At 45.0% G+C, this 21,076-nt stretch overlaps 2 protein-coding genes across 9 annotated transcripts in view; both read right to left on the reverse strand.

Annotated features, from left to right (window-relative positions):
- The window catches only part of RHEB (Ras homolog, mTORC1 binding), a 39,131-nt gene extending 25,619 nt beyond the window's left edge, over positions 1-13,512 (reverse strand). Inside the window, exon 1 of one of the 2 annotated variants that reach the window (XM_039549153.1) lies at positions 13,274-13,512. In XM_039549153.1, the coding sequence (XP_039405087.1) occupies positions 13,274-13,325 (52 nt within the window). In that variant the 5' untranslated portion in view covers positions 13,326-13,512. The remainder of the gene's footprint in view (positions 1-13,273) is intronic. The other variant, XM_039549154.1, reaches the window with a different exon arrangement.
- Positions 13,513-19,939: 6,427 nt separating this feature from the next.
- Positions 19,940-21,076, reverse strand: part of PRKAG2 (protein kinase AMP-activated non-catalytic subunit gamma 2) — a 212,908-nt gene continuing 211,771 nt past the window's right edge. For all 7 annotated transcript variants that reach the window (XM_039570812.1, XM_039570818.1, XM_039570826.1 and 4 more), the window contains one exon: positions 19,940-21,057. In XM_039570812.1, the coding sequence (XP_039426746.1) occupies positions 21,026-21,057 (32 nt within the window). In that variant the 3' untranslated portion in view covers positions 19,940-21,025. The remainder of the gene's footprint in view (positions 21,058-21,076) is intronic.

Genomic DNA, 21,076 nt, shown 5'->3' on the forward strand with positions numbered 1-21,076 from the left:
TTTTCTGTTGCTTAGAGAAAAAACTCTTCCTCAATCCCTGCAAAGAGCTCAATTCCTGCACTTGCTCATGACATTCGTGCTTGATTTGCAACACAGAGTGGTGGCACTCCTCTCTCAACATGCTCTCTGAGCTTTCTGGAGGACAGGCTAAAGGTTACAATCCTGTAAGAGTGAAAGTCAGAGGACCTCAATGACACTTCTTTTGGTAATGTGATAAGGAGCCTCAAACATTGCAGAACCCTTTATGACAAACCAAAGAGTAGATCAGCTTTTCAGGACAACACAAACTCTTTTTTAACATCTTTGGCACTCTGTCTCATTGCTACAGCTTCTCCTGATCTATTTTTTTATTAGCATACAAGGAAATATGTTTGACAGCCTAAGGCAAGGTTTTGTAGCAAGAACTATTTCTGCTGTAAAAGAGGAGCTTCACATGATGGTCTGTAACACCCAAGAGCACAAGCCAGCTGGGAGATGCTTGTTTCCCTTCCTTCTGCATTGCCCAATCTTCTTGAGGTTTATCAAAGGTATTCCTCTGCAAGCCAGAAGAAATCTGAGAGCAGTCATTTAGAAAGAAAGCCACATGGCTTCCTTTTATTTTTTTCAGATTTCAAAGCAATCAGTCAAACTCACAAGAGTACTTGCAGGCCCTTGCTAGGTCGGCAGCAGTGAGCCTTCTGAACACAAGCCAAGAGTCTTAATGCTATCTAGATCATATTTTCAATCATATTTTCTGTAAGGAAAGCAAGAAGAGAGCGTGTGCCTTATTCCCTGATATTTAGCAGCAGGCTTGCTCCCTCCTACAGCAGTGCTCATTCCTCAACGGTCCCTTACACTTTGTTGCAATGTATTACATGTCCAAGCAAGTATGTAGGGAAAAATTCCATTGCTTTCCTGCAACAGCTTATACTACCAAGCAGTCCATTTTGTCTCCAATAAAGTCAGTAACCACAGCAAAGGACTGTCAAAAGAAATCTTTCAGCTATTTTAGCACACAGTCCAGTTACCTCTGCTTGTTACCCTTGATGGCAGAAAAGCAGAGGGCTGCAGGTTTCCTGCTATTTCCCTTTTAATAAGTTACATGAATTTTAATTCCATGTGTTTACTGTCAGTTGTCAAATACGGGAAAAGCTGTTAAAAAGCTTAAAAAAAAAAAAACAGAAAACCTCTGTGGCATACACCTCACCTGACCATGGAATGCATGCATATCTGGCTGCATCCAGGATCCTCTAAATAGGTCAGGGGAACTGCATCCTGGTGCTCCCTAACTGCAAAGGAAATTCAGACATTCATACCCCAGACAGTCAACCTGTACTTTCTCAGATAAATACCATCCTCTGTATTCCCTTCAGACTTCCTGCAGAAACTGTGCATCCCTGCACCACCTTCCCACAGCATAAGGCCTAAAATATTTCAGGTAGCAGCAGATATTCAATGGCATCGGTAGGTAGGTGGTGAGCAACTGAGTTGTGCATCACTTGTATATTCTTTTACCATTACTATAATTTACCTTTCCTTTTCTGTACTATTAAAGTGTCTTTATCCCAATTCCATTTTACCTTTTTTCCCCAATTCTGTCCCCCATCAGTGAGTGAATGGCTGCATGGTGTTCAGCTGACCACTGGGTTAAACCTTAACAACTTCTAAAAGGAAGCTTATTAAGCTTAAAGATCAGATCCTAACATTTCAGTTTATGACACACTTAGAGGCAAAGAGCCTGAAATTTGTACTGACTTCCTCTCCCCAAAGGGGCAAAATTCAACTTCTGCTGCTGGGTAGAATCCAAGTCCTTTCTCCCTATACACACACTTAGGTGTTTGAATAAACTTGACCTTTTCTTGAAACATCAGGTAGGTACAACATGAAATGAAATGTCTTTGAAAGATCCGTTTAGGATCTGCCATTGTTTCATCATTAAATCCATCAGAAATAACACATCTCTCTTGCTTTAATGCATTCCATGCATTTCCCTTTCCCGTCTTCAAGGTTTTAGTTTCCACACAAGGGATCAAACTCCCCACTGCCGGTCAGTTTCTTGGGGCTAAAGGTTGCTGGGATGTACAACTTAAATTGCCTTTCTTTCTTGAAGTGGATCATTCCAGCTGCAGTCACCAGCACCATTCTCCACCCTCTGCACAGATACTGCCTGATAAACTTCCCAGTTCCATTGGAAAACAGGATGAACTCTTCCCTCTGCAAGTCTCACCAGTAAAAGAGAACCCTTACCAAGATGAAAGACCTCAGTTCCACTGACATGCAGGTCTTCCCTAAAAAGGACCTTTAGGACTGGAGCCATAGGATTCATGGTTGCCAACACTGTGGCCACCATACATCAATCACTGCTTACAGCAACCACCAAGCAGAGGGCAAAGGCTCTGAAAATGTCAGCAAACCTTTCCTGGCATCATTTAAGAACATAAGTCTAGGAACATGACCCTGAGCATATTGTAACACCAAGTAATACCAAAAGCACCTGAAATGGGTGAGGAATAGACCATCTTGGCAGTACTATTGAAATGCATATGACCAGAGGGCCCCAGGATCTTCTTGGAATTGCAGGAACAATAGTAAGAGATGTATTTCTCTTTTCCTTGCTGTAGGATGACAGAAGGCAAGTACCTGACAAAATCCCGACAAGACAATAATGATAATACTCCCTCTCTTTGTAACATCATCCAAGCAAATAATGTGATGTACATTCTGTAACTACTGCTAAGAAGTTTCAGCCTTACTCTGAAGGGAGGTCCACAGAGCTCTCCACCAACTGTGGGCAAAAGCTGGAAGACACAACTTATTTGTGCCAACAAGGACAGGCTACTTTTACAACGTATTATAAAAATACACAAATCAAACTGCATAATAACCACTAGAAGATCTTGGCAACAACAGACAGCTCCACCCTGCAGCAGTATGTATCTGTGAGGTGGTCAGCCAATGTTTCAGGCTCTTTGTGTCACCACTGATGGTCCCAGGTCCGATGAACCCAATGCCAGCAACGCATGTGGCCAGCAAACCCTGACACTCATGGGACAGCTGCTACCAGCACACAACATCAGCACACAGCACTATTCACCTGCTATTCCTACACTGGGGAAGTCCCCACGGCTGCACGAAGCATCAGGCACTGCAGTACCAACCCTGACAACACCAAAAGCTCTTAACACAGAAGAGGGAAGCTGATTTCAGGGATACTGACAAAGATTTGTGTTGACTCCTTCCTCCGGCAGAGCAGGACATGGTCAGCTCCATCACATCTCTGTCCACAAATCCACTAGTAAACACTAAGACAGTTTTGATTAATATTTACATTGTTGAGCCTTGACCACTTCTCCTGCATAAGCCCAGTGGATCTATACACAACCATGCCAACATAAAAACCAGGGTGTGCCTGAACTGCTCCTTCCTCTACACAACTCTCTCCTCATCACCAGGTTCCAATCAGCTTTTGTTGTTACTGTTGTCTCTTCTCCATTTCAACTCTAGATCTTCTCTGAATTAACTGCATAGGCACCACCTTCCATGTTACTTCTGCTTACCATGTGAAGCTCCTTCCCTCTATTTATCAGGGTTGAAGAAAGCCACAATCTGTTAAATGCCATCCTCACAGCCTTGCACTTTACCCAGCTGGAGTTAGTCATCAACCCCTCCCTGCCAATGCTGGCTGCAAGCCTCCTGCATTTACACACTTACCCATCTACCCAGGAGTAGCTGCTGAATACAGAGGACAATCTGTCAACAGTAAGGAAGGTTTAAAGTAATAATATACCAAAATCTCTGCATGACACACATGGGTAAAACAGCAGGGCAAAAACAAGACTCCGGGGTAAGAATAACACCATGCAGAATACCAGGAGAATCATTAGAGCCCCCAACCTTGGGAAACATTAAGGGAATTTAAGCCAAAGATCTGCCAGATATGACATGACATAGTTGATTTTGCCACAGGGCAGAGAAGATAGAACAGGTAACCCTTGTTTGCTACATCATACTATCAAGTTCTTGCCTGCCATGACAGCCAGCTGGCTTTCTTACCTTCCTAACCAGCATGTATCCATCTGCTGGCTCACAAGGTACTTCAAATGAACAGGTTTTGGATAAGAATCATACTTTCCTATCTTCAGTTTTCATCTTATATAGCAAAAAAGGTCACAATACAAAACTCTGACCTTTGCAGGGAAGAAGAAAAACACAGAATAAATAAAAAAAAAGCCCACTACTGCATCTCACTCCCGCCTTCCCCCAACCACCTGACAGTATCCCAGGGGGATAAATGAGGATGACACCTGCAACTTGACATGAAATTATTTTTCCATTTTTTCTCAATCAAGCATCTTCCAGCCAGTCCAGGTCCAGCACCTGAGGAAGCCCTTGCAAACAGAAGCTGGATTCTTCACTTCCCAGTGCTCCACTAGCACAACCACACAGCCTGGACAAGCAGCTGAGTATTGAACTACAGTCTAAGACAACCTAAAGTCAGATCAGGCTTCAGCAGACACAGTAGAACATTGTATTTGTCTGCTGCACACTGCACATCAACCCATCAGTTCTGCAAGTTTCACATTAGCTCCTCCTCTGTCCTATCACCACACTTGGGGATAAAAGTGTGATAAAAATGTGCAGTTGAGGACAGAGAAGCAGAAAAAAGGTTTAGGTGCCTAAGACTCCTATACACTCTGCATAAGGAACAAGATTTTGAAACATTCAGACAACTTATTCTTCCTACCTTCACTATTCAGAAAAAGTTGAATTACCTTCCAACTGAACCATTTTTTTTACACTTAAGTTTAGCAACCTCAAAAGGTTTATGAAGAGTTTTGATGTTTTCTCTCAACATACAAAGGTCAAAACAGCACAACCAACACCTTCTTTTAGAATTTTTCACCAGGGTCAAACCATACAAAAGAAGCAAACAGCATTTCCAAGAAAGCAATGGAGAACAAGGTACTTCAGCACACTAAGAAACATGGTGCTTGTTTATATGCACATTTCAAAGCAGAAACTTCCAGTTCTAATTAAAAAATGCTAATTTGGAACAGATTTCAGAAGACCAAAATTTGTTATTGATGGAATAACAAGCCTTGAAGCAAAATACACTTTACTGCATTAATGTCAAGTGCTTGATTGTTTTGACAGTTTGTGGGACAGATTTAATGGAGTTTTCCTACATATTGCATCCCAGCTCTTTTGCATACAGCAAGAGTACCTTTAAAGGAGGTCATACATATTGAATGAAGTTTTGGCAATACAATCTGACAAGTTGTTGAAGCTAGACAGATGTATCCCACTAACTCTGGAGACAATGTTGTCAAGAGACACGTTCATATCCTAATTTTGTATTACACTTGCACATGTTTACATCCACACACTGAGGACCACTTATATATTCCCTCTTTTTCCAAATTAAAATTAATTTAACTCCATACCCCACAGAACACAAATAACTAGGTTTGGCACACATGATGTTCTGGTTCCTGTAATCTAAAATACCCAAGAACACTGACAACCATCCCAGAAATACAGACTCCTCAATCTTTGAGATTTTAGTGTTATACTAAAAAAAAAGTTGAAAGAAAAATTCACTGTTTAAAGCATAATCTATCAGGGAACTGTGATTTCAGCAGCTGATATCTACGTAACACAGAAAGACCACAACTTTTCTGAACTAATCTTCCAAGTGTCACACAGGGTCTTTCATTCCTTAAAAGCCCTTCAGAAATAATGCACTTAGTCTTATGCCTCATAACCTTTGGCCATTACCCACAAACTCCTGATGATTCCATCCAAAACAAACTGCTGTACATTTCCTCCTTGTGTTCTAGCCTCAAGTTCTCTAATTCACATAAGAATCCCATGAGAAATTCCAGTGGGCTTTCTTTTGCAGGAGCCCCCAAGGCTCAAGCCGCTCTTTTGCTTGTCCTAACTTCATCTTGTGGAACACTGTGCTTGATAATCCAAAATCTGCATTTTCAGAACCCGTGTCATCCGTTAGCACAACTGCCTCATTCACCACTGTCTCATCCAGCAATTCTTAAAATGTACATGCCCAGCAACCAAAGTGTGTATGGTAAACTGAGGAAGAACCAGAGCCTCTCAACAATTCAGTAGCTGTGATTCATCTCTGCACTCCAAGTGTCGCTAAACACAACCAAAGGAGTCAACCAAGTTGAGGAGTCAACCAGTATTTGCAAGAAACAGATACTTTGTAGGGTATCCTACCAAAGACAGAAGACCACGGTGAAAGGCAACACAGTTTAGATTGTTTCCACTGGCTTTCCAAGTAGGAAGACAATCAGTGACCCTGAATGCCTTTCACGTCGTTGGACAGGTTGTAGCAAAGCGGGGGTCAGTCATTTCTCCCAAATAACAAGCAATAGAACAAGAGAAAACAGTTGCACCAAGAGAAGTTTAGATTTAGATAGATGGTAGGAAAAATTTCTTCACAGAAAGTGTTATCAAACATTGGAACAGGCTGTCCAGGGAAGCAGTTGAGTCGCCACCCCTGGAGGTATTTAAAAGATGTGTGGATGTGGCACTCAGGGACATGGTTCAGTGGTGGACCAGGCAGCACTGGGTTAAGGGATTCCATGTTCTTAGAGGTCTTTTCCTGAAGCTTTGGCTTTGATCCATTGCAACATCTTTAATAGCACGTGTTTCCAGAATATTCCAGATTGTATCACTTGAGGCATCATCTGAATTTGAAGACTCTCAGAACCCCAGGTCAAATATTTAACTTTTCCTCAATTCCGCATGAATCAATTAGATTTGACTACAGAAGGTTATTTAAACAAGAACCTTGAAAACTTGATTTCTCCATGGTTCCCTAGCACACACCTCACCACCTGCACAAGGCCATCTTTTTCCATCAAGAGCACGAATCCAGCTCAGAAGTTCCACTGCTGAAAGCTGACCAAAAAGCATCCACACCTATCTCAGGTGGTGGAGGAAAACACACGTGTGGTTCCATAACAAGCCTGAGTGAAAGAAAGTCTGCCCAGCCACAAAGAGCCTCCACCATCCTCCCCCAAAAGCCTGTGCTCCTGACCCCATTCCCCCTGTCAGGGCTGCACTCACAGAGCCAACCAGCTGAAGGATACAAAAGCTTTCCCTTCTGGTTGCTTTACTTTTCAAAGCAATCAATTCCCTGAGCTGGTGGACAGCCTTCCATCACACCAGTGCCAGCACCTGGGTGGGGGTAGCAAGGTCCAACTTCCGGCCACAGCGCAGGATTAGCTCAACTTGGGCCAAGAGATGCCCCACCCTACAGAGTTCATTTGCAGCTGCCTTCATTACATGGCAATTAAAAAAGGAAGTGGCTTGGATGTTCTTGAGAAAAGCTGCACCTGAAAGCCTGTTTTGGTGCTTTGTTCAAAAACTGCCTCAGTTTACTTCCTTGTGAAAAGTTTGATACAAGCGACTTCTCCCCACAAAAAACCCAATTCAGAATCCTCTGTACTTTGTATTTCTCAAAAATGAAATTCAACACGTAATGGTCCATATTAATATGCTTTTAGTAAACTTAATAATCTGAAATCTTGTTAAAAGGCCTGCTAGGCAGCATATAACATGGATTTTGTCCACATTCTCCCCTTTTTCCCCCATCCCATATAGCCTCATTTACAGGAGAGGTGCCACCAAGTTGCAGGAACCATACTGGAATGCAAATGTCCAGACCAGGATTGGAAGACAGAAATTTTAAGGAACAACCATTCCCCAAACTCAGGAAGCACATTTTCCTTTCTCACATTATCAAGTTCACAACAAATCTGCCACTCACTTCAAATACAGACCTTAGAAAACAAAAGGGAACCTGTCAAATCCTTAAGGAGACAAACTCACGACTGACAAGGGCTGCTTCGTGTTTTTACACACCGTGCTTCATGTCTGCAGCTTCTGATTTAGGATAATTTGAGATGACACCAGCCAATTGACTCATGCAGGATTCGCAGAGCCTGAGTGCATTATGAACATCCCACAGAGAAGCTGCTTCGATTTTGGATGGAATACACAATTAAGTTGAGCAGTTTTTAAAGTACGCCCTTGGACATCACCTTCAGGAGAGCTACAGGAAGTTAATCAAAATCGGCATTTATCACTTTTTAGCCTGCTCTTGTAATCCCGGGTGCGTGGTCATGCCGAGTTTCCGCAGCAGCCTGTACCGCAGAGGTGGCTGCCTGAGCCAGAACCTATACTTAAGGCACTGTAGTATATCTAAATGAAGAGCTCCAACTTTATATAGCTTATAAATTACAGGATCCACATTTCATCTGGCTTTTCCTGTCAGTGTTAACTCTAAGTTGTGTAATCAAACACCAAAACACCCCCATATATACAAGCAAAACGTGCAACTGTTACCACTGACAAATCAGAGTAGGCAATTTAAGAGTTAATCCTGGAGCAGTGTCCTCAAATAACCCTACGGTGGCTTGATATTACAGCTGAACATGCTGCCTCTAGTGCTTCCAGCTACTGCTATCAAATGCTCTGTAGCAACTTTCCCTGCTGTAGCCACTATTGCAGTCACTAACACCGAAATGCAATTAAAGCTGGCATTTCCAGCCTCATCCCAGTCCCCTGGGAGCTGCAACCTTTCCTCCTCGCAGCATTGCCGCACCCTGGCAGAGCCAACTGCGGCCCTGGCGAGGGAAGAGCTGTGGAAGTCATCTTGGCACTTACAAGGGACTCGGGAAAATGTTAACCTTACGTATCAGCTGGCTCCCGAACCGCTCAATTTTCCTGTTAAATCTCAGGCTTTCCCATGTTGCGGACACAGCTGATTGTGTAAACCAAATTACAGCACACGACAGTGGTAATTTCTCCATTCCTCCTCTGTTGACATTTACACGGGCAATTTATCGCCTGCTAAAATTACCACTTCCCTGTCCAATCCCAGAGGGATCCCTGCTCGGGGCGGAACGCTGCTGTGCGAGCAGATGCCATCTTTCCGACACGAACAGCAATGCTTCAGCTCCATTTTACAGTGCAAACCTCCTAATATTCAAACAACTCATGTTTTCAAACCCCGTAACAACGTTTTGCCGTAACAATTCTTTTTATTATTTACAGGTCCATATTGAAGGTACTGCTTTTTCTGCCCTTCTTGCTTTTCAGGCAAGGTGGAGGGGGGAGAGACGTTTTTAAGCTTAATACAACCACCTGGAAGCCTTTCCACACAAAACGAACCCTGACAGATCATTTTGTTCCATCACAGGATTTTTTTCTGATACCTGCATGCTGCAGTCAGTCCATGACTACTTCTGCCTGCAGCATGGTCTGCTCTACACCTACCCACACAAAACAAGTTGATTTATTTATCTGGGGAAGAAAACAGGTTAAGACCCCTATTCTTAACTGGATTTCCCCCTCAGAGCTATAAACTTCCCAGGAGAGCATTTTCAGATGACCGGTCCAAATGTGTAGAATTCAGAAAGAGAATTCCAGTTTCTGCAAGTACGTCTGTAAAACCAGTAGCACAACTCATACGAACAGCAGAAACCAGGCTGAGATAATGACCTAAGACTGAAGTGGCTGATCCAAACACCACCTCCCTGCTTATCTTAAATCTATCAGTTCAATATAATACAGAGAATCCCAGTAATAAGGTACTTTACAAGATGATCTAAGAAACCTTTTCTTTCATACAGGCACTTGTGGTCTGAATTTGCATATTTGCTCTATAAACAGAGAAAGAATGAAACTGAGCACAAAGCATTTTTGATGACTACTATGCTGCTTTTTAGAGTGGCGGTTACTCTGAAAAGATTCAGAAAATCTTAGTCCTGCTTGATTTATTTCTAAGCAAATCCATTATTTCCAATTATATTTGGGATATATTAAATTATAACCACAATACAAGTATGAAGATTCTTTTTAGTGAAGGCAGTAACTTTAGAAAATTTTATGCTTCATCATGCATAAAACAGACTTCTTCCAGAACCAAATGTCAAGTAGCTGGTTCACTCTGGTCACTTCCCAACTAACAGTACTGGAAGTCAAGTTCCTCTGCTGTGAAGCTATTCAGATCTTGGGATGAAATCCATCTGATTTCTACTCAGAACCTTGCTGAGACAAGCACACTTACATAATGGAATTTAACTTTCTTAGACCAATTTAAGCCTGAGCAAAACGCAACAGAGACATTCTTGCGCGATTTTGTCTCACGTCATGCCACGACCTGCATGCTATATCCACAGATAATCGGTCTTCATCACCAAAAAACGACTCCTGAAGCTCCTGGCAAATACTCTGTCTGCATCTCAGAAAGTATGCCTGCCTGGGAACTCACGAGGCTTCCACTGTGATCTTTCCCATCAGCAAAGAATAAGAGTTTCACGTATGAAAGGCTTGACGGTGGTGTTGAAAGATAGAGGGAGTGTATTCAAACAAGCAGACTCCTGAATTTTCTATTCCGAGAACTATTATACCAGAATACCACTCCCAACCTCTAGTTTACCTGACAACAGCACTGGGATAAGATTAAAATTTAATGTAAGTAAAATAAACAAGGGCTTAGCATGAAGCCAGTACAATTTTCAGACCCTGTTTCACAAATCCCCGTGGAGGACGTGCCCACCCTTCCCTGTACACGCTTGTAACCTGAGAGACCCACAGCATCATTGAATCATCAGCAGTAGGGAACAGCTCAGTGCCTGAAATACATCATCAAAACCTGGCTATTTCAGCACCTGAGAGATACACAGGAATAAGAGCTCCCCATTTTCTGACAGCTTCATCTCAAACACTGTAGTTACAGGGGGAGCACCCAACTTCTCACAGCAGGTCACCTAAGAATTCAGGCCAACCTATAAAAAAACCTGCAAGCATTTTACAACTCACCAGACTTAGCCTCCCTCATTCCAGGGTCAAGATTAATGTTAATAGCAAAACAATGCTGTTCCCTAATTACAAAAGGAAATGTAGAAAGCATTTCCTTCCAGTCCTTCAGATTCTGGAATTATTTCCCACTTTAATGAGCATTACTTCTATACAATGCAGCATTTCCTCCAAAAGAAATGTACTTCCTTTTCTACCACCCAAACACTTGTCCTAAAACAAGATTATATTCTTTCTTACCCAGGGCTCAAGTGATATTCTTACCATCATAATACAAAGCAAGACTTAATCAAAAGTTTCCCTGAAGCCAAACTAAATCCCCATCCTACTACATTTTAGGAGGCGTATTTGGGGAAGTACTCAGCCTAAATCTCACAGTTTAACCTTCCTGCTTTTCTGACAGCTTTACAAGATGGAAGTAAGACCTCAATGGCCCATTTCTACTGCTTGAACTTCAACCTAATTATTTACCTAGAAATTTAATGACAATGAAAGGCAAATTCCAGTAAACCAGATTTTTCCTCCCCTCTTAATTCTGTGTTCATACAACTTTTGCTCTCCTAATAAAACTGGCGTTGTCCCATCAAGCCCAATTCCACACTAGTCTCAGAAAACTTAAGTTGAGGAAGTTCAGCAGCAGGCTTTAACAGTTAGGTAACTTTTTGCCCATCCCTTCCATGAGTGCTATTCCTCACATCACCAACCAAACTAACATTATACTATTTCTCTGTTTTTCCTCAACTGGTCCTACACCCTTCTAACGTCTGATTTTTTGACTGCTTCTTGTCAATGTCAACAGATGAAGGACCAAAGCTCAACAGTAAACCCAGTCCCCATCACAGACTTCCAAAGGACAGAATTTCAAGCATTCTCCCTTCCCACTCACACTCCCCATTGCTTGCTCCCACCAGTGCTCAAAGAAGAAAGAAAACATAACACACAAGACAATGAACAGACTGCAACAAGTGATGCCATACAGACTGTACAAACTGATCAGTCTACTACTCACAATTCTGTTTAAGGACTGGACAAATTCATCATCCTTTTTACACCAATCTGGCTGCAGTTATGCACAAAATCCAAGAAACAGCTCCCCTTAGTTTTTTTAATATTTAAAAAAGCTTTTTTAAAGGGTTCTTTACGCTGTGTGCCATGTAAGACAAATTACTGATACAGCCATTACTTTAATGTATAAACCCCTTTTATATCAGAGTAGTATCTCTCCGCAGCATCTTTTTTTTTTCCCCCAACCACACATTATCTTCCACATTGATCTATGCTTTTAAGTTTGATCGATTAGCACCGGCTGTACTACAGCCTGGTACCCTCTGCTTCAAGAACCCAAATGCTGAAACATCTGAAACCGTTTTCCATCAAAGACAGTGAATGCGGGAGAAAGGATCACACCTTTTGTATGGAACAAAACCCTCTATCAGCTGCTATAGACTCGTGCTGGACGCTTCCAGGAAGTTCGTCCCAGTGGATGAACCCGTGCTGGATTGTCCCAGCAGCGCCGTGCTGGGGACAGCCCGGAGCCGACGCGACCCCTCGGGAACAGCGGCTGCGCTGCTGCTGCCGCACCAACACCTCCAAGGGGGCAAAAACAGGCCAGACAGATCGGGCAACAGATCCACCTGGCTTCCGCAGCATTTCAAACTGGCTCTAAATCAGAATCACCGAGGCTGGAAAAGAGCTCTGAGGCCACCGAGGTCGAGCCAGGACCCAACACCACCGTGTCACCGACGGCACCGAGTGCCACGTCCAGTCTTTGCTTACACTCCTCCAGGGACGGTGACTCCACCACCTCCCTCAGCTGCCCATTCCAGTGTCTAATCACCCTTTCTGGGAAGAAATTCCTCCTGATGGCCAACCTAAACCTCCCCTGGTGCAGCTTAAGACCATGTCCTCTTGTCCTAACGCTGGCTGCCTGGGAGCAGAGCCCGACCCGCACCTGGCTGCACCCTCCTGTCAGGGACTTGTGGAGAGCGACGAGGCCTCCCCTGAGCATCCTTTTCTCCGGGCTGAGCCGCTCCTCACAGGACACGCGCTCCAGACCCTTCCTCAGCTCCGCTGCCCTTCTCCGGGCTCGCTCCACAGGGAGCGCTGGATGAAGCTGGACCCCAGCATCCCTGAGCCGACGGGGCAGGAACCCTCTCCCCAACTCTTCCGATCCCGCTTTTCCAGGCTGCGTTCAGGGCGGGCGGGGGGGAGGGGGGGGGTGAAACTTCCTATTAAGGGCACGGCAGCCGCGGGCCCGCAGCTCTGCGGCGCCGCCATGGCGGGGCCCTCCCTCGCTCCCTCCCTCGGGCCGCGGCTGCGCGCTCGGGGCGGCGGGAAGCGCCGCTGCCTCCGCTGCACCTGCCGCCGCCGCGGGGGAGGGTGATGCGGCGGCACCCGGGGCACCCCGCCCGCACCCCCGCCGCGACACCCGCGCCGCGCTCACCCACGCTCCGGTAGCCCAGGATCGCGATCTTGCGGGACTTGGACGGCGGCATCTTCTCCCCCGCCCGGCCCCGAACCACATCAAGGGCGGCGGCGGCTGCGGCTGCGGAAGGCGGCGGCGGGAGGCTGTGCGGGCGCGGGGCGCGGCGCCAGCGACATGCGGGGGGCGCGGGGGGAGCGGCGGCGGCCGGAGCGCGCTCGGGACGCGCGGCGCTGGCAGCGGCGGGGCCGCACCACGTGACCGCCGCCGCCGCGCGCCGGCCCCGCGCACGCACCTGCGCGTCACAGGAAAAAACTCTCTGCGTCACCCCCGCCCGGCGCGCGCCCCCCTCCCGCCCGCCGATTGGCCGGCGCGGCGGCGGCGGCGGGCGGGGATTGGCCGGGGCGCGGCAACGGCCGCGTTCGAAGGGGAGGGGGCGGGGCCGGGCGGGCAAGGGCGAGCGGGGACGCGGGAGGAGGGGAGGAGGCGCGCGCCAAGGGCTCGCGCGCGTGCGCGCGCGGCGTGCGGCGGTTGGTGCGTCCCGCGCGCGCTGCCCGCGGCCGGCCCCGGCCCTTCCCCTGTCCCGGTCCCTGTCCCGGTCCCGTCCCCAGTCCCCGTCACCTTGTTCATCCCCGTCCCGGTCCCCATCCCCATCCTCATCTCTGTCCCCGTCCCAGGGTTCTCCGCGGGCAGTGGGATCTGGCGCTGCCCCTCTCGCCTCCCTGGGGCCCTCAGGCTGCAGGGTCACGGCCCGTCCCGGGAAGGGCCGCTCGGCCGGGCTGTGGCGCTTGTTTGAATTGATCTCGGTGCCTCTTCATAGCGTTCCCCGTGCGCGCCGATGATTTATGGAGAAACGTCGGGTCCCAGCGTCGATAAAGTGCTGGGAATTGCATGGAAGGGAAGGCGGGGAGGCGTCTGGGGGCATCGAAATGAGATTCAAGCCGTGGAGACTTCTCCGCTTTGAAAAGAGAGCTGCATGTACTGCTGGTGACTGTTAACACCTAATGGATGCAGAATTTAAGGGAGAAAGACATGAACAGGAAAGTTGTACTTTCCCCCTCTGCTACTGATTTTGAACACATTGGGTTAATAGTCTACCCTTTCCACAATTTTTTGAAAAATGAATGTTAGTTAGAAGTAATTTTTTTCAATGTGCATCTTGTCTTTTTGGGGAACACTGATACCTAACACGCAACTATGGCAGGGTACAAATAAACCAACCTAACAGCTGGGTGATGTTAAGTGACATGGACTGGCTTCTCCCTGATCTCACCCATCAATTCCCACATATTCATCTAACCTGGTGAGAGGGCGGGGAACTAAAGCTAAAGAAAGCCATTTGTACACAAAAGTGATTCGCTTCTGGAGGAGCAGACAGGTTTTTAGGAGATAGCTGCATTTTTTGGGATAGTCTAATTATACCCTTCATCTTCTGGATTATGGGGTTTTACAGGACAAGTGCTGATATATATATATATAACAGCAGGAATAACAGCCTTCAGTGCATAGGTACATGATGGAAGGATAGTCATTTCATGAGGAAACATGGGGTTTTGTACTTTCTCAGTGACGGCTGTGGTGATATAACTCTGCGTGCTCATTTTCCGTGTCCAGCTTCTCTTTTCCCCTCACTACAGCGCAGATTCCCACCTCATCACAGCCCTCGAGCATCGCCCCGCAGGGACTTGGGCCTGCAGAAAAGCAGCAGCCTGTGGAAATCCAGCCTTTGTAAACAGGGATCCTGTTCAAAGCTCTCCAAGAGGTGCAGAGGGACAGCCCTGCCTGATGTACAGCACCATATTCCTCTTTGTCTTGTGTCTTTTAAAAAAAGACAATTGTTTATGAAGGACATGAGGATTGCAGTAGCTGTAAACCTGCAGAAGCAACACTTGGAGCTGTGCCATCATCTTTACATTTGCTCCCTCTGGAACCATGCCATGGTCCAAAATTTGGGCTTTTTACTGAGCCAGAAGACTGAGAGGACTGAGAGAAGAATTACCTTCCAATTATATACATAGATTTGGAAAAATACCTGATGTTTGTGGTAGTTATGCCTTCAACTTCCATCTCCTTATAGCTCTAATTACTTGCCTGTTGTATTTTGGTGCTGGGCTTTTTACTCTGGTGAAACCTAATCTGTATTTTCAGAAAATATATCTGTACCCCTCCACATGCTCAGAGTGGTGAGCATCAGCATTTTTTCCACTTGTGGGAGTTTCTGGTTTTGTTCCCTCCACTTCTTTTGATTAGGTCTTTTCCCTTACTTTTTCTTATCCCACTCACCTTTTGGACCCATGTCTATTTATTTATCTGGTTTCTGTTAATTTGCCCCTGGCTCTGTGCTTGTCTAGGGGGTTTCAGTGCTGCAGGGTTTCCATCCCCCGCCCCCTTTTATTGCCTCAAATTGTAATGGAGTTGTCTCACCTTAGGATGTTTGTCAGCAGGAACACAGAACTCATCCTTTCTGGGCATGGGTTTGTTTTGAAGAAAAACCTTAAACTTCCTCTTCTTCCATGGTTTCTTTGGAAAGAATTGGCTAATACTTACTCCAGCAGGATCACATCAGTGCTTCATTTTATCTTGGCTGGGACACTCGGAATACAGGCAAATACGGAGCTTTCAGGGAAGTTTGTTGTTTTTCCATGCTCTAGGGCTGGCTGACACTACTGATGGCCTTTGGCAGCACTCTGGGACACTGGTACTCAAGCGGCAGTAGCTTAAGCAGAGATGAGAGGATCTGGACTGTGGTAAGGCTGTCATTGCATTTATCCTGCCCAGGTGAAATCTAAACACTTCCTAGAGTGCTTTGAGCAGAGGGACAGCACACCTGTGGCTGTGGGTGTCTAATCCAGGCATTGTCTGAACTCTTACTCTTTGTGTGTTTAGGGCTGAACAGCCTCCCACACCAAGTACCCCTTTGCTGAAATTCTCTCCCTTAGAAGAATCCAGGTGTGATGCTCAGGTTGTGTTTTCCCAGGGCAGCATTCCATAGCATCAGTAGCATGAGGAATTAGGGCTCTGCCTGTACATTCCCTGCTCCTGCTGCAGCCTCCTTATGTCTACACTGCAAATTGTGAGCTACAAAGGAGTTCAGAGAACTCTGGGACAAGCACCATACCCTGTGTGCCTCTGCCCTGGCTGTGCCCCAGGCCTTTTCCCTGTCTCCCTCTGCCAGATACTCCCTCAAATCACACGCAGCCTTGGGATCAGTTCAGATGATCAATGACATTAATGTTATTGTAAATGAGATAACAGCATGGTCAAAGAATGCAACGCATCGGATGTGGTTCTGAAAGGGGATACCAAAGGGGAAAACTGCAAGCAGCGGTGGAGTGAGTGTCTGTGGGGAGATCAGGATGTTGAGGGAGGCTGGACAAATGGAGCATGACTTTTCTTTTGTTGCCAGTATCTACTTTTCCCTGATGATTGAAAAACCGTAATAGATTTCATGTAGTAAAGGTAACTCAACAGCCAAGTATTTTATGCTAATCCAGTACGTGCAAACCCACAGGCAGCCAGCTTCTCACATCCCAAACACAGAACAGCTCTGACTTGTACCTTCAACTCCTGCAGCAGCAATTACCAGCACAATTACCTGCTCTGTCCTTCAGCAAAGCAGGACCTTCCCGAGGAGTGTTTTGAAGTATGTCCAGTGTTTGCACCGGGCATGCTTCCACAGGCACAGCACAGCCTTAGCTGCCCACAGAGGTTACAAAGGACATTCAGTTCAGCCGTGCACTTGTTTCTGCTCCCTCCTGCCTTTTCACAGTGATTGTATTTTGCAATATTCAGATAGAAACGCTGGCAAAATGTTAGCAGAAGCAAATTAAGAGACTAATTCAGTTCAGAGGGGCTGCTGACACCACAGGTTGGTGCCCTACAGGTCCTGGTGTACAGCTGGCAGGGACACACGTTCCATAGGGTTTTTTCTGAAGGACTGAGTTTGATGTGTGAGTACAGGTCACCTCCTGCCAATTCACTTCAGTGGGAACAGGTCTGACTGCAACCACCAGAAAACAAATGAGTACCAAGAAAGTGACTTTCAAAACCACATTTAAATTAAGACCTAAAGTGAAGAGTAAAGAGCAGTGTCTGCAGAACATTCTTTTTGCATAAATGCATTATGTGAGTACAAGGATAGCATTAAATTACTCTGAATGGCATTTTCCTCTGGAAATTACCCTTAATAAGTATTCAATATGGGTGAAAGTTCCCAGAAACTTTAGAAGTGAACTGGTTCCTTCTGAAGCTGCCTGGAGAGCTCAGTGGGAACAGTTACAGGGCCTGCTGTGAGACAGGATTAAGCATGTGTAGTTTCACTTCTAGTTGGACCAAAACTGAAAAACTCCCAACTTATGCTATGCTCCCTCTAGAAATGGCAAGGAGTGTTCTCCATGTGGAGTCTTGGAACTGCTTCAGTCAGATTCCTCCTGTCTGCCATGAGGACAAGAGCTCAGACCCTGGAAATCAAAGGCTTGTTCTTTCTGTTTACTCCAACATTCCCAGCACAACAGTATCCCTTAGTAAAAGATGAATAGGCCTTGGATACACAACAGTTAGACTTCAGTTCCTAGCAAACAGCAAATACTGTCTGATCTTGGAGCTTTTACCTAAAGGATTCCAGAAGTAAAACAGGAAAATGTTTTTCATCAATGTCAGCAAAGGGTGATTTTGCCTTAGTTCAGAGCATCTCTAGGTACTGAAAAATACTGAGGGCTGAAGTCTACAAAGAAACATTTTCTTATACCTAAGCAGCTAAAAATATCCAGAGTAGGTAAAAGCCCTTCCAAGACAAAGAAGCCCTTCAGAATAATTATCTTTCACAGACATCTATTGCTGGGCAAGGAAATGCACAGGAAAGCAAAGGCATCAATCACATGTTATTACAGTCCTGCTGGTTAAAATAGAACCCATTTCTTCACCTGCACTACCGAAGAGGCTTTCAGGAGTCACAGGGGACATTTACTGACACCTCCATCTGCAGCATGGTCCTGTCTGTGGCAAGAAAAGGAGCTTCTGGAGCTGTTGCTGTGGTCTCAGATCTATAGGTACTGCTTGCTGCCTGTCCAGATGGGAAAATACACAAGAACTGGAGTCTAATGACATTTTATTAATTCTTTTTCATGGCTGAGGCCTCTAATGAGCTACATGAAGAGCCCTAGACTGAAGCTTTAGTTACACTGTCCCTTTAATCTGGAACATGCGGCAGCGCTGCTGAGTCACCCCTCCTCTCTCCACCCTCATTTACTTACTCCTGTCCCTCCCTTATGCTGGAACACGCATTTTTCTAGCTCTGTAGAAAACTGATCTGTATTAAAAATGACACGATTTCTTTAGCTTTGTTTACTGCATCAGCACTGGCACTCGTGCCAGCACAAGCAGAGTGCATTTTGATGGCACTGCTGTTTATTCGTGCTGGTGGGGTCACACCACGGTTCTGCCACTCACAGATGCGGAGTTCAGAGCTGAATTCCAGAAAGAAAGGGTGAAAATTCTCTAAACACAGTTTTGTACCACTGAGGAGGCTGTTCTCCATAATTTTGTTAGTCCTGTGTCCACAACATTTTAACGGCAGTTGTAATAATGTGAAAATGAGAAGTCTGTACGTGGTTATCTGAAAACTGCAAATTCATTCTGGCTTTCTGCACACTGCTGCATGCAGGCAGGCACACAGCATCTGCATGGAACAGGGACAGAAGAATTTGTGCTATAGAATACATATTAAAAAGTTATCAGTGGTTCAACCCTTATCTTTAAAAATACCTTGACCAGAGGGCCGAAGAATGTGCTCATGCAGGCAAGTGATAGAGAGATCTCACAATGCTTTTGGGCAACTCCCTGCCATCCCATGTCCCAGAGGAAGCTGCAGTGCCCTGTGCTGGAACAGAACCCTGGCTTTCACAAAGCTGCACCTACGTGGTTTGTGTGGCATTTACAGGTAGCACTGCTGCCCACTTACCCTTAATCAGAGTTACCTACCACAAATTCTCCCCTCCACACACCCTGCAAAGAACGAGAGCCACTATTTTTAGTTTCAATCACTCCATCTCCCACACAGAGATAACCAGAGCTGGGCTGGTGTCAGCTCTGATGGCAGCAATGAGCACCAGACCCCGAGGTTGTTGCTGTTAGGACAAAGCAGCTGCTCCAATTCAACACCATCAGGAACTGCAGGGAACAGAGTCAGTATTTACCCAGTCAGAAAAGGTGCTGGAGAAGACCTGACAGTATTTTTCACAACATAAGAAAGTGGGAGAATGTCTAAGTGAACAGTTTCCATCATGTACTACAGGAATATTTTTGGTCATGAAAGATACCTGTAAGAAAAAAGTTTTCACACATTTAGTTAAAAATTTAAATTCTTGTAGAAAGGGGAAAAGTTCTGAAGAAAGTTTTTCATTACTATTATTACTAATACATTTACATTTTATAAGCAAACTGAAACTGTTCACCTTTTACCTCCATGTTTATAAATGAAAAAATAATGTAGCCCTTTCCTGCATTATTCCACTGCAGTATTCAGGCTGGAAACATAGTGCAGAAGTCCTGCCTGCAGTATTTCATTAGCATAAGCCACCTTTAAAGTCAAATAAAAATAAGAATGCTCCTATTCCTGGTTTGCACTAATCCCAATGCACGTACATCCATACATGCGAAAGAACTTGGCACGAACTGCTAAAACCAAACTGATGTTGTAGGGTTTAATTTCTTCCATCTACAAGAATCTACAATTATAAAAGTCTCATCTTCAAACTTTACAGTACATTTACATTAGCAAATACCCCATGGCTTTCCTCACTCCTCCGCTTCTGTACAAATCATATACAATAAAAAGTTTCGGGTTTTCATTGTACAAACATCATTTTACACTTTAATACAGGTGAAAATATTGTCCTCTGGCACCTCGTTTCCTCCATGGTGCCTGTGCATGACAGTACAGAGCACTTTCAATCCATGCTTCCGAAATCTTCAGCTCAAGTAACACAGACTGGTGAACAGGCCGCAGCTTCTGCAACTGCACAGTTTTAAATAATGAGAAAAATCTCCCACTTGTTTGTATAACAATCAACAGTTTATTAATGGATATGGTGAAATTTTAGCTATCCACCAAAGATGTGTAAAAAATTGTCATGAAAGTAAAAATAAATAAAGCTGTTTTTAAATCAGTCTCATTTTACATTTCAGTTCAGAATGCAACATTGAACACAAAACTGTCATTGAAGTTTTAAAGAAGTCTAGCGATACCCAAATTACAGCTTTTATGACAAATCTAATGAGAACTGAAACTGATTTGGTTTTAGGTTTAAAGACTTTCACATTCAAATACAGTGTCTCGTTTAGCACAACACTTCCTTTGACAGTGATGGGCAACAGTGATGACATATTGCTGTATTTTGACATAAGGCACTATGATATGAATATGCCATACACTTGCCTTATGTCACATATATCCATTGCTGACCAGTGACTTCTGTCAAATACAAAATGAAAAAGTTTCAGAATACAGTGCATTTTAATGAAGGACATCATGTGAAGTCTTCCAGCAAATGTTTTGAAGACATTTTGAAATACGAGCCTACATTTTAACATAAGCTTTTGTCATGCTGCTTTTTTTTTGCGACATCACTGGGGGGAAGAGACTCGTCATCCATCACTAAGTCCCAAAACACATTCTCAACCATCCTGCTCTGTTCGATTGCAGTCACTGCTCTTGAGACAAACGACCCAGAAACTTTGTTCAAGTTCTCCTACACACGCGTACATTCACAGCAGTCATTCGCTCTCGTTCTCCTTTTGTTTGGCACCTGGGAACAGAAGAGGAAG

Source organism: Corvus cornix, chromosome 2 (assembly GCF_000738735.6).
Source record: "Corvus cornix cornix isolate S_Up_H32 chromosome 2, ASM73873v5, whole genome shotgun sequence".
NCBI lineage: Eukaryota > Metazoa > Chordata > Aves > Passeriformes > Corvidae > Corvus > Corvus cornix.